Here is a 13,162-nt window from a genome sequence, read left to right as displayed (position 1 = left end):
TCACTCAAGTCCAAACGTGCTAGTTTCTTCAACAGCTGTCAACAGCTTTTCATACAGCATAGAATAAGATGGGTAAGGTGGAAGATCCAAGCGGTTGAAACATGTGTGTGCCCTGCAAATGGAAAAATGCAGTGTGGTAAGTTTCATTTACTTTTAACAAATATATTAATGAGAAAACATTGCTTATTCTGACGGAAGTTCACTTATGTCCTCTAAATTGCTAAAAAGCTTTAATTAAATAAAGCCTGAGTGTTAAAATAAAAGCCCCTAAAATCCAAAGAGCCAGAAGATATTTTAAAAATATACATGCATCAATTTGAACTATATATATATACATAGACAAACTAAGCATTAACAGAAAGTATCTGTATGACAGGCTAGAGCCTGCATTAGGCCCAGATCCTGCAATGAGCTCCATGTCGGTGAATCCCCTGTGCAAATGTGGGGTTCACTGTGGAATTAAGGCCTCAGACTTCATACAGAGTAATATTCACTGGTGCCACTTTGGTTGTTTTGTGCTGTTCCAGAAATGCAAAGCAGCTATACATCCGGTATAAGTGGCTCATTAAGCTCTGCACTACAGGACAGTTATAAAACGGTTGGAATGTATTGGTAAATTTGGCCCTTTGAGTAGAGTAATAAGACAGGACTGACAACTGTAGGTTCAGAGGGAACACAGGAAACACTATAAAACCAACTGGTTTGGGTGCCTGAAAGAGGAAGGTCTCTAGAAAGCAGAATGCTGTTTCTGTAACTCACTTGTTATAAGGCTGGGTTTTAAATATTATTATTATTTTTTATTTGTATTACTGTAACATCTCAGAGCCCTAGTCAGGGATGAGGACCCCATTGATTACAGTCTATAGGTACCTACATGAGGTATTAATATTTAATAATAGGCTCTACAGTCTAGCAGAGAAAGGTATAACAAGATCCAATGGCTGGAAGTTGAAGCTAGACAAATTCAGACTGGAAATAAGGCGTATATTTTTAACAGTGACAGTAATTAACCATTGGAACAATTTACCGAGTGTTGTGGTGGATTCTCCGTCACTCGCAATTTAAAATCAAGATTGAATGTTTGTCTAAAAGATCTGCTCTAGGAATTATTTGGGGAAGTTCTATAGCCTGTGCTGTACAGCAGGTCAGAATCTATGTATTGGGCTAGGCATCGTACAAACACAGACAAGATGTCCCTCTCACAAAAAATTTACAATTTAAGCCAGTTGATACGTTTTTCAACAAAATACGGGACACATTTCCCATGAAAAATATCCCCATTTTCCAACCAATTCTAGTTTTAAATCACGCTTGAATCGGGGGAAAGATTTCCGTTTGTATTCCGGCTTTGCTAAATCTTTTACTATTTCCTTTTCTTGTAGTAACCCTGGTGATCAAAAATCCTCAAGATTTAAAATACTTTTATGGGAGCAGGAGGGGGCCCCAAGAACGGGAGGCTAATCCTAAATTACTAACAAAAATTGTTCCAGTCAGTTCAGCATAAAAATGCTATTTGCTTTTTAGTTTTGAAACACACTGACCTTTACAAATATCCCCAACAGCCTCAAAACCACGCTATTTAGTAATCCATCATGCTGTGCTTAATCTATCTCTGTAGGGAGTGCACATATATATGTCTCCTTTCCCCCCAAAGCCCTTGGCATGGTGATAGGTGTTGTTCATGTCTGGTATTTCATATCCACATCAGGCCAGATCTTCAGCTACTGTAAAATGGCAGAGTTGCAATGAAGCCAATGGAGCTATGGTGATTGATGAGAATCTGGCTCCTGGTATTTTTAGAATCTATTACCTTGTTTTACTTCCAGCTCTCAGATCTCATCCTTTAATGCATATTATTTCCTACGAGCTGAAGCAGAAGAGCCCTTCCTAAAGTAGAGTCCCTCTTATCCTCTGCTGCTCATTTGTTAGGCCAACCAAAAAAACCAGGCTGAAGGCAGATTAGTTGGCATGAGACTTGTAGAACTGAAAGGGGAGATTTATCAAGCACCCACGGTGAATCATTAAAAGCTATCAGGAAATTGAAACAGCCAGAGGCATAGTCTCCATTGCACTGCAGCATTTCAATTAGGAGAGCTTTTACTAGTTTTTCTGAATAAAAAATTGCAAACTGGTTATTCTCTGAGAGAGTATGCAATAAAAGCAATTTCCTTTGAAAGTGAACTGGGAACATAAAGGAGTTAGAGAAATAAATGAACCTTGATAAAGTCATTATTATAATACATTTCACAAGTTAGTGCATCGTGTGGTGTATGCATTAGAGATGAGTAGCCTTCTACCATTATTTGTGTTCCTCAGCCATCCCCACTAAGCCCTACCAATGTGTGTCAACCCTGTTCAGGAGCTAGAAGGTGATTGAGTTCCCTTGGTCCATTCAGTCACCGGACTCTGCTGAGACTAGCAGCAAAAGTGCTGATTAGTGCTACCTGCAATGGTGTTTACTGTGATATGGACACCTGTCCACTAGGAACTGGATTGAGATAATCAAACTCATTTCAATCAAGCCAGTGAGCAAGCTTCTGATGTTAATGACTTTCAGTCACTCTTCATCTGGGCCAGATTCAGAGCACAGACCTACTTGTTTTCCTATTACCAGTTCTCCGAAACAAAGTCCCTCAAAACTGAAGCCATTATTAACCTTTTGAGTGTCACACATAAAGAGCATTTCGGGGTAGAGAAGAATCTTCTTTGTGTCATTCCTTTACAATTTGAATGGAAGGCAAGGACCTAACATGCTGTGTGTCCTCAGAGCCATACAAATGGCCCTTCGTTGGACATACAAGCAAACATCGGATTACGGGTTTGTACAGGACAAAGGCTTATGTAGAGGAGGACAGGCGGGTACAACAGATTATTACAGGGTCATATAACGGGGGAAGAACTATTGGAGGGAAAAAAGGGAAGGGAACCTCAAAATGTCTGGAGATGTTTGGACATTTATCCAAACAAAACATTTGTACCCTCTAACCCAAAAGTATCTGTCATACAAAAAGATCCCCAAACAACCAAATAAAAAAGGGAAACTCTCAGGCCAACTACCATGCAGGTACCATACATTGCCAAAGGACAAAATATGGGGTTAAATTCTGTTCTATTAATCTATGTAGTCAGCCCAGTTTTACACCAGTGTAACTAAGAACAAATTTTTTCCGTGTGACCTTCTGCAGCGTTGTAAGTGGGCCAGCTGTCATTTCCTGTTCTTTGTTGCAAGGGCCAAAGTCTGGGGACAGGCTTGATGTGCTGGGCCCAGGGTGTCAAGTGTCTGCTTATGTAATGCAGTGACAAGTTCTGATTTTTGGTTTGGGGAGGGGGATAGACAGGAGGAAGATAAGCCTTCCCTGTTCCTTCTCAGTATTGCTGAGAAGGCATTAATTTTGCTTCTTGCAACTGAAAGTTGAAACCCTTTCCTTTTCCAGCTGAACCAAAAGGCATTCAACTCAGCGCTTGGGTTGTTTATATTATATGTTATGTGATTCCTAAGCACATAGGTCAATTAAGAGGCAGGGACATTTTCTGTAATGTCACAGTCCCTTAACTTTGTGCCCAATCCTGCAAGGGGCTGAGCACTTCCTAAGGTGTGCTGAGCAGCCTCTAAGGCCCCTGATGTCACTGTAATCAGAACATGGCAGGAGAGGCTCAGCATTTTGCAGTATTCGGCCCTTTGTGTGTATTGGAGTGGAAATGCTGCATGAGCAAGGGAAGAAACAATAATTACATTTTGCGAATAGGCTTTCTTCTTTCAGTTAAGCCTCTAGCTAGTCCTGTTAGCCTGTTGACATTTATGAGAGCATATTCAGCAAGTATGAGGACCCAAACTCGAAAGAGCAGAGTATTTACACCTTTATGAAACTGACTCCTACACTTTTAGAAGAAAACATAAGATAAAGTAATCTAAACTATGACCTACTTATCATGCTCTTGTCTTGAAGGGAGAAAAACTATCAACTGATAACTTAAATTTCTTTCTTCTTTGCAGTCTGTAGTTATAACTCCTGGTAGTTTGTGGGGGTCTGAATCTCTAAATCTCTTAGTGTCTCCACTGCTACTTCTCTCCTTTTAAATGTCCTCTCTAAAAGTTACATGTAAGCTTTTAAGCTCTTGGCATTCTTCTTCTTTTGTCACGTCCCTTAATCTTTATAATGCTGACAGTCCAAAGGCAGCAAATGCACACACAACCCTCCCCTGTCAAACTTATGGATTTAACCCGTCAGCTGTAATAAGGCTTGCTTTCTGACAGAACAGTACCAGAGAGACAGAAATGGGCCACTTGTTCCTCTCACCTTGCTTTTTTAGGGAGAGGTACTAACTCCCAGCCACAATCCTCAAATCTCTCAGATCTTCCATACACATATCTACGTTTGTTCCTCTTTGTTTGTGAAGGGAAACGCTCAATGGTTCCTCTTGGGAATTTTTTGCTTAAGAAGTGACCTGGGGCTCTAAGGTTATATTTCTGTTGTCTTCAACAAAAATGGTTTATGCTTCCTTTACTGGAGGACCAGTTTTCCAAGGGTCACATATCTGAATCAGTTTGTGCCTTGGATATTTGACTGTCCTAGTAACATTTTATTGTCAGCATAAAATTTTGCCAAACATATACATAATGAGAATATAAAGAACAACAATATAGGAACTATACTTCGAATAGGAGAATTATATTATATCCCATAATCATCTCCCTTAGACTGAACTGTAATAGGGCGATTAGGAGAGAGGAAGGGACTCAAGAAGGAAAGAGAGGGGAGGAGGAGGAGGAGAAGGACCAAGGATTAAAAAAATAACAAAACAACACACACACCACTAGGAAAAGGGGAAATGATGAATTTATATCCTGTTATTTGTATATCCAGTACCTTAATTGTTATATGGCAGTTCTGGATATTATGATGACAGGTGCCTAATAAATATTTTAGGACCTAGAGAGATCATTTATGTAAGATCAAATATGTACTGATAATCTGCATATGCTAACTGCAGACAATATGCTGGTATTTATAAATTACTTTGTAGAACTAAAATCACTTTCAAAGGAAAGTCAGCTAATTCTCTATGTTGATTGAGAAAGTAAAGGCTTCTCAGGTACAGATTATTTGCAATTCTTATTGAAATCGCTGGGCCGAATCCTGAGGTCCTTATTTGATTTTTACCTAGGCAGAACTCTGCTTCAAGCCAATGAGAGTTTTGCCTGACTGTGAAGGAGAAACAGAGTAAGGATTTCAGGATGCGTCCCAATGGGAGGTATAAGTGTTCAGCACTTCTCAGGATCAAGCTCTTAGCAGAGGGCATTGTCTTCTCAGACAGCTGTAACAGAATGTTTTCCCCTCTCTTTGCACATACTTTTCAGATGAAGTTGTTTCCTTAGTTTTAGACACAGCTACATGATTTAATATAAGAAGGTTTTTTTGGTATTCATTACAGTATGGTGGGGAATTAAGGTCAAGTTCTTGAGAGACGGAGGGAGTTGGCTGAGAGCCAAAAATCTGCATGATACAAGATAAGAGCTTCCCCTGCTTCAACAAGGCTATAGATGGGAAGAGGTTTTCTCAGATCTTCATCCAGCTATAAACCCAAACAGTAGAACGATCTTTCCCCCATGGGAAACTTACTAAAAACCAAGCACTGGGAGTCAATGTATAACTGCTGCATTTCAAAGGGGAGTCTTCCATATTAAACAGGGAGAGTAAACCTCGGGCCTGAAGAACAGAAACCAGCATAAATAACATTAAGTGCCTGGACTCTGTTACCTAGTTTGTGGTATCTCATTTGATTCGCTACAGCAGTCTGGAGGAAAAACAAACCATAGTTTTACATTGACAGAGTCCTGTAGGAGTTAGACACACTCTGGTTGGATACTGCTGCAGAGTCACGTTCTTGTGGTCTGGGAGTAGAGCAATATCTCTGATCTGTTTTCTGCTTTGGCTGCCTTTATTCTAATGTGATACATAGATGTAGATTAGAATAAAATAACCTATGTCTCATTTCCCATGCATAATAGAAATAATCCACCTGTTGGGTCTGATATTCCTTATACCAGTGTTTCACACCAGTGTTGCTCTATTGACTTCAGTGGATTTATTCCTGATTCACACCAGCATAAGTGAGGTTAGAATAAAGCTCCTGGAGTCCAAATCTTCCAAACCACTCTAAAGTCATGACTACTGTTGATATGTCTATACCTGAAGCTGGAGGTGTAATTTCCATCTTGAGAATACATATCCATGCTAGCTCTAATTGAGGACCGCATTAAAAATAGAAGTGTACCCATGACAATGTGAGGGGCTAGGCACCCTGCATACAATCCTTTGCAAGATGTTAGGCTGTGTCTACACTTAAACTGCTAGAGTTAGGCTGTGTCTACACTTAAACTGCTGCAGCTTTGTCGCTGTAGCTCGTCCGAGTAGACACTCACTACAGCAACAGAAGGGGTTTTCCCATCACTGTAGTTAATCCACCTCCCCAACAGGCAGTAACTACATCAATGGAAGAATTCTTCTGTCAGCCTACACTGGGGGTCAGGTCTAAACACCTGTCTCCTGGGAGAGAGGGGGCATTTTTCACATCCCTGAGAGAAGTAGCTATGCTCATGTAAGTTTTCAGTATAGACCAGCCTTTGGTATGTACTTGGGTGGATGGCCCCTCCTGCCACTGCGGTTACACTGCTATTTCCAGAAAGCCCTACCATGAGTGCTATGTATTAATTTTAGTACTATTACAAGTAACATTTCACCTCAGAAATTCACACCCTGTGTCTTTGCTGATAGTGCTGCATGTTCTGGCAAGTGTTAGGCATTACTACATCTGTATTCATTGGTAAACAAAACAGGAGCAATTGCACACTGCATCACTAAAGCATAAGGACAATGTATATGGGAGAGTCACGCATCTAAAACAGCTATCAGGAGAAGGAAGAAGAGACCAAAGAGGGAGCCCTGGGTTCTTACAAAATATTTAAAACTCTTCTTGATACTCTGTAAAACATCTGGAAATGTTCAGACCAGACCTAGCCATTAAAACCCAGCAACCCCACATCCATCTCTGTGCCAGGCCCAGCTGAAGAAGCCAACTGCTTGGAGGTTTATGCAACTTTTTGCAGATTTCTATGGCAGAAGAAACAGTCATAATTTTTGGTGGACTGGGGCCTAAGACTCTTGTAGCGTTCATGAAAAAACTCAAGCCAAAAGTTAGGGTCCTAAATCCATATTTGAATACCTAACTGATCTAATCTGATTACTTCTAGGGCACATAGAAAGGGTCATCTATTTTCCCCATGCATTAGAAAATGGGGGAGGGGGATAAGCGCAAATGTAGAGGTGGGGAATTGTTTGAGTGGGAGAAGGATTCGTAGTGAGTTACCTTAAATTGGTACACTTAGTGTGCATTTTTAAATTATGCCCAAGTGCCTAGAGGATATGGTCAGATGCTCTTTAACCCTCTAAACAAATCCATAATTAGGCATCTAAATAAAAAGTTCAAGTAGATGTGGATTTAGGAGCTTAATTTTCAGTGTCCAGTTTTTGGCATTTTGGCCCTGGTGTTTTTTATATTTCTGACTGCTATATGCACTCAACAGCGCTCTACAATTATTAAATAATAAAGATGGTAGTTCATGGTGAACAATCTGGATTTTTCCCCCATCAGAAATGGTTGCTTCACTTTTCTGGATCACATTGCTCAGAAAGTTCTAGAGGGTTCTGTAGCTCTGACCTGGAGAGAAGGCTTCTTCGGGGGAGAGTGAGACTTGAGTAATCAGTGGACAAACTTAAGGCAGTTAACTTGAATATCTTGAGGCTAACTGAATCTAGGTCATAAGCAATGTCTAGGTTAACACAGAAAGTTAAGCAGAGCAGAATGAGGCAAATTACCTTTTTAGACCTTGACAGGTCAGCCTGGCATTTCTTATATACACTACAAAACCCGCTCATCTTCACACAGAGAAGTCTAATGTAGATGGATTTCTACAGAAATGCTGCACAACTTGGAACTTGTACTTTTTGTGATTCTTCATGTTCACAATCAGGACTGTCCATAACCACCTCTATAGCCCATCTATAGAGGTGGTTATGGACCTCTCAAAGACTCGGGAAAACAAATGGGACTTGCAGAATGCCAGGAAAGTCATTAGACTTGGTCTCTGTCAAACCAAAGTAGGAAGCATGTGATAAAATCAAAGGATTCTCCTTGAAAATCAAAGGTCAGCAGCACCCTCCCAGGCCTGTCTACCCTTTGGATTTGCCCTGATTCCAGCCATCCCTGGCCACCCACCAGAACAGTTGCACTGGAGCAAACCCCTAATGCAGATATGGTAAATTGCAGTTGGCAACAGTGCAGTTTACCACTGCTTGAAATGGGGTTTGCACCAATACAGCTTACATGGTTGTCTGGTCACTGGTGGATGAAACGAGGGCTAATTCCCGATGCAGATGAAACTAGGGCTAATTCCCCCAGTTTCCTGAAAGGACTGTATGTTGGATCACCTCAGCTGTTCTTAACTGGAGGTGGTCTCTAATGTACGCAGGTCCCAAGCCATTGAGGGCTTTATAGGGCAAGAACAACACTTTGAATATCCATAGGGGGGAGGGATAGCTCAGTGGTTTGAGCATTGGCCTGCTAAACCCAGGGTTGTGAGTTCAATCCTTGAGGGGGCCACTTAGGGATCTGGGGCAAAAATCAGTACTTGGTCCTGCTAGTGAAGGCAGGGGGCTGGACTCGATGACCTTTCAAGGTCCCTTCCAGTTCTAGGAGATAGGATATCTCCATTAATTTTTTTTTTTCTGGAAATGAACTGGAAGCCAATGTAGATCTTGAAGCACAGGTGAGAGGTCTTCCCTGAATGAGGAATGTTAAGCAAATAGGGCACTTCCTTAGTTGAAATCTCTTAATGGTGGTAAGATGTAGCCTATATAGAGTGCATTGCAGTAGTACAATCTCAAGGAGACAAAAGCATGGCTAGACATAGTGACATCCACATTCAAGAAAAGAAGTCAGAACCTAGATGGAAGGCAGTGTGGTCTAGTTGACAGAACACTGACTAGGACTCAGAAGATCCAGGATCTATTCCTGGCCCTGCTATTGGTCTCTTGGGCAAGCCACATCACCTCTCTGTGCCTCAGTCTCCCCATCTGTAAAATGGGGATAATGATATTGACCTCCTTTATGACGCATTTTGAGATCTACTGATGAAAAGTGCTATATAAGAGCTAGGTATTATTGTTATTATTATGGTTGGACACAAATGGATGCAAATATTCTTGGCCACTGGTGCAGCTGTGGAATCCAACAAGATGCCCAGGCAGTGAATCTATGTCATAAACACCAGGCACTTTCCCTAAACCAAGACAATTGCCTCTACCTTTCTCCCAAAATCTTCCCACAGCCTATATGCATTATTCCAGTCTTGTCTGGGGTGAGCCTCAGCAAGTTCTCAAGCAAGCTTCAATCTGTTAGGAACTGGGTAAATCATTCAGCTGCACATACTGAGCCAATTAGAATGGATATATAAATCTGGGTGGTATCATAGAATATGAGGATTGGAAGGGACCTCATCTAGTCCAACCCCCTGCTCAAAGTAAGACCAATCCCCAGACAGATTTTTGCCCCAGATCCCCCCTTCAAGGATTGAACTCACAACCCTGGGTTTAGCAAGCTATCCCTCCCCCACTGAGCTGTACTCATCACACTGACTACAGCCCATTTCCTCACTAAGCTTCCTAATGGTCCCATACACATTAGTATGCAAGTTTTGTGTGCAGATGCTGGGTGGTTGGTGGCCTCTGATATACAGGAGCTCAGACTAGATGATCTGGTGGTCCCTTATGGCCTTAAACTCTATGAGTCTATGACATGCTGAATAGTGGGATGACAAAATGGAACAAATGAGATCCAGTGGAGGTGTTCAGATCTGAATCCCTTTGGGACTTGGGCTAGGAAATGGGTATCTGGCTGAATCAGAGACACGTTTTGAAATCTCACAAGCTCTGAAATCTCACAAAAAGATTTGGTTTGGATCTGAGGAATTAGCATCCTGACCATTCTCTACTATTTGAAGGTCTGGTTTCAACCCATCTCTAAATATAAAGGATACCAAAAGAAATCACCCTTCACTGAGTGCAGTTGTAGGTTCAGTGGCTGTGTCGTGATGAAGTGAGACTTGTCCTTTGCTGCTCTTGTATTCACTTTCATTAATTGCTAGAAACACTGAAATGAAGTGTTGTGCTCATCTTCTCCACAGCATTTAAGATTTTATTCATAATACAGACATACCTTGGAAGGGATGTTATTTTCCCCCATTTCTCTATACAGAAGCGCCGCAGACCATTGCTCCCTCGAAGGGCTGCAAACCCCTCATATGGCACACTAGATGTTCCAGTGACAAACTGCAGGAACCGTAGCCTCTGTTCATTGTTAAATCTCTCCACCGCTGCCCAGAACCACCGTATTACAATATGCCCATCATGGTAACCTGAGAGAGAAAGATTAGAAACATTCAAATTAAGTGGGAACTGGATCTGATGATGTACCATTTCAATACATTTCCACAAAAAGGAATGTGAGCTATTAGCTTCTCTTGCTACAAAACCTCAGCCAAAGGACTGATCTAATGATTGATGAGCTATGTCTTAGCCCTCTTGTCTTCTCACCTCTGGATAACTTAATACAGCTAACTAATTTGAAACTACAAAATTCCATGTACAGCAAAGCTCACATTTATAACTCACGTATACAGCCCTTTCCCAAAACATTTTGGCAAATACTGTGGTTATCCATGATAAATATAAATGACTAAAGTTGATATTCTATATGGCTCATGACAGCTTGATGGAAAGGCTACATTTCTGATTCCCAAATACAACCAAGGCTGTAGAACTGGATAAATTGTTACATCTATAGCAGATAACATTCAATGGTGTTTCTTTAAAACAATGTAATAAGAGGGGTAAAGAAATGAAATCAATGGTCCAGATCGTGAAGCTAGCATAGGAAAGTGCTGGCCCAGCTCCCTGCATCCTAGGTATGAATCACGATAAGGGGACATACCCTCTTCATGGCCAATACCATGGCTGCTGCAAGCCCTTCCCTGGCAGACTTCCCACCACAGCTCTGGGCTTGAGATCATGCTAGTGAAAGCCAGAATGAACCCATGCTCAATCTGGCTCAATAATTATATTTAAATAACACTCTATGCAGAAGAGTTAAACATGAAAACCATTATAGGGAACCCTCCTTATAGCTAGTAGCTCAGTGCTTAAGCAACAAATAGGTAAGAATAGTTGGTGATCGGCCAGCAGCCAAAATTTGCGTCTTGTGTTTATGGGGGAGGACAGATCAACTCCATTGAGTTTTCTTTTGTGTTGCAGAGCCGAGGGACCTGGGGGGACAACCCATTTGCCCATTACTCAACAGTTCCTGCACACACTATGCTCTTTGTTCAAAACAAAACAAGTCCAACTAGTCGGGGCAGGGCATTTAGTGCTGGTGTTCAATGAAGGAGTGAAACACTTTGACTTAGGTGCTTTAACTTAGCGCTGAATTTTGTTAGAGTGTAACTGGGAGCAGAATTTGTCTCTATTAATGTTAATGGGAATTTTGCCATTTTCTCAATAAGGCCAGGATTTTACTCATATTGTTCAATATAAATAAAGTATATGCTAAATTTTGCAGTCTCTACTCAGTCTAAACTCCCATTAAGTCAAAGGAATTTTGTCTGAGTAAGATCTGAGTAGAAACTGCAAGACCTGTTCTAGTATTAACGTGTCTATTGGCCAAATCATGAGGTCCTTATTTAGTTTTCATTGAGTCCTTCTTGAGAGAAACCGTCTGAATTCAGTGGGAGTTTCCCTCAGGAAAATTAGAGCAAACACTGAGTACACATCTCAGGATGTGGCCTGATAATAATGAAGATCCTACTAAGTATGAGTAGATAGTTTACCTCCACGATATTCTGTGTTGTTACGCCAGTCATTGAGGTCTATTTCTGCAGTGCCTGCAATCACCAGCTCTAGCTCCCTGGCATCAAAAATGGAGACGAGCCTGGAGTCTACAACCTAAAACACAAACCATTCTTGAGTCCACTCTGACTGGAGGTACAGCAGATGCATTGTCTCAGAAAAACTCAGTCATGGCTCTGATGATTAGCTGCCTACTGTGACTAAGAGTGCATGTCAGCAGTTAGATTCCAATCACCTGCTAATAAATCAGTTGCTCTTCTTTTGTGAGTTTGCTGAGAATTTTAATTGTAAACAATGCTGATCTATGAGGAGATATGATCAGAATGGAACAGCAGAAGGAAAAGGAAATAGTTTGTGCAGAGGACTTCTTCCTACAGCATCTCTTCTGAAAAGTGATATAAATGGTCAACTGCGTATGAGATTTGCAAAATGTAGGGTATATTTTTCTTTATTACTTTTAGTCTGTGTCAGAATATGGTTACAAGATAGCAGCCTTAGTACTTCATGCATGATTAAACTGAGGTTTATCTTCTTAATGGTATTAAAAAAAAATCCTTCACAAACTGTACAGTACTCGGATGATCACGGAATATAGAGACAAATATACAGCTTTTCAGCCTTTGTCAGTTCTTGCGGCGCTCAAGCACTTTCATGAATTCTGCCACAGTGCAACTCTTGGAACCAGATCCTCAGCTGACGTAAATTGACATAGCTCCAATGACTTCAATGGAGCAGTGCCCATTAACACAAGCTGGAGATCCAGCATTTTATATATTAGGGCTAGCCACAGTTTATAGTATAGAATGCTAGATGTCAAACCGCTCTGTGATGAGTTCCTTAGGGATATAGTATGTCTCACTATCTCTGGAAAGTTCTTCTCCTCAATCATGTGTTCATTCTGTACTTCCTCACACTCCAACCCCCAACAGAAGAAGAAAATTTGGAACCCATACTTCACTACAGTATTTTATACAACATCTTTCAAAAAGCCTTTATTGCTTAGAACAGCCACTAGTGGCTAGGGGTCAGATTTTCAAAGGTACTTAGGTGCCTAATGATGCAGATACGTGCCTATGGGAATTTTCAAATGCGCCTGGGCAGCCTAGGAACCAATGGGAACATTGGAAACAATGGGAGCAGGGCCGGCTCTGGCTTTTTTGCTGCCCCAGGCAAAAAAGCCTCCGGCCGCCCCCCCCCCCCCC

The 13,162-nt window shown here is 41.3% G+C and overlaps 1 protein-coding gene across 1 annotated transcript in view; it reads right to left on the bottom strand.

The window, feature by feature from the left end:
- Positions 1-13,162, bottom strand: part of LOC112113135 (E3 ubiquitin-protein ligase HECW1-like) — a gene marked incomplete at its 5' end in the record, with an annotated part of 150,531 nt that continues 137,369 nt past the window's right edge. Inside the window, 3 exons of the mRNA XM_026654074.1 lie at positions 1-112; positions 10,276-10,474; positions 11,942-12,056. Coding sequence (XP_026509859.1) covers positions 1-112; positions 10,276-10,474; positions 11,942-12,056 — 426 coding nt within the window. The remainder of the gene's footprint in view (positions 113-10,275; positions 10,475-11,941; positions 12,057-13,162) is intronic.

This window comes from Terrapene carolina, unplaced genomic scaffold, assembly GCF_002925995.2.
Source record: "Terrapene carolina triunguis isolate 2854851 unplaced genomic scaffold, T_m_triunguis-2.0 Scaffold180, whole genome shotgun sequence".
NCBI lineage: Eukaryota > Metazoa > Chordata > Testudines > Emydidae > Terrapene > Terrapene triunguis.
Note: the sequence above shows the minus strand (reverse complement) of the source record. Positions and strands in the feature narration are given on the sequence as shown.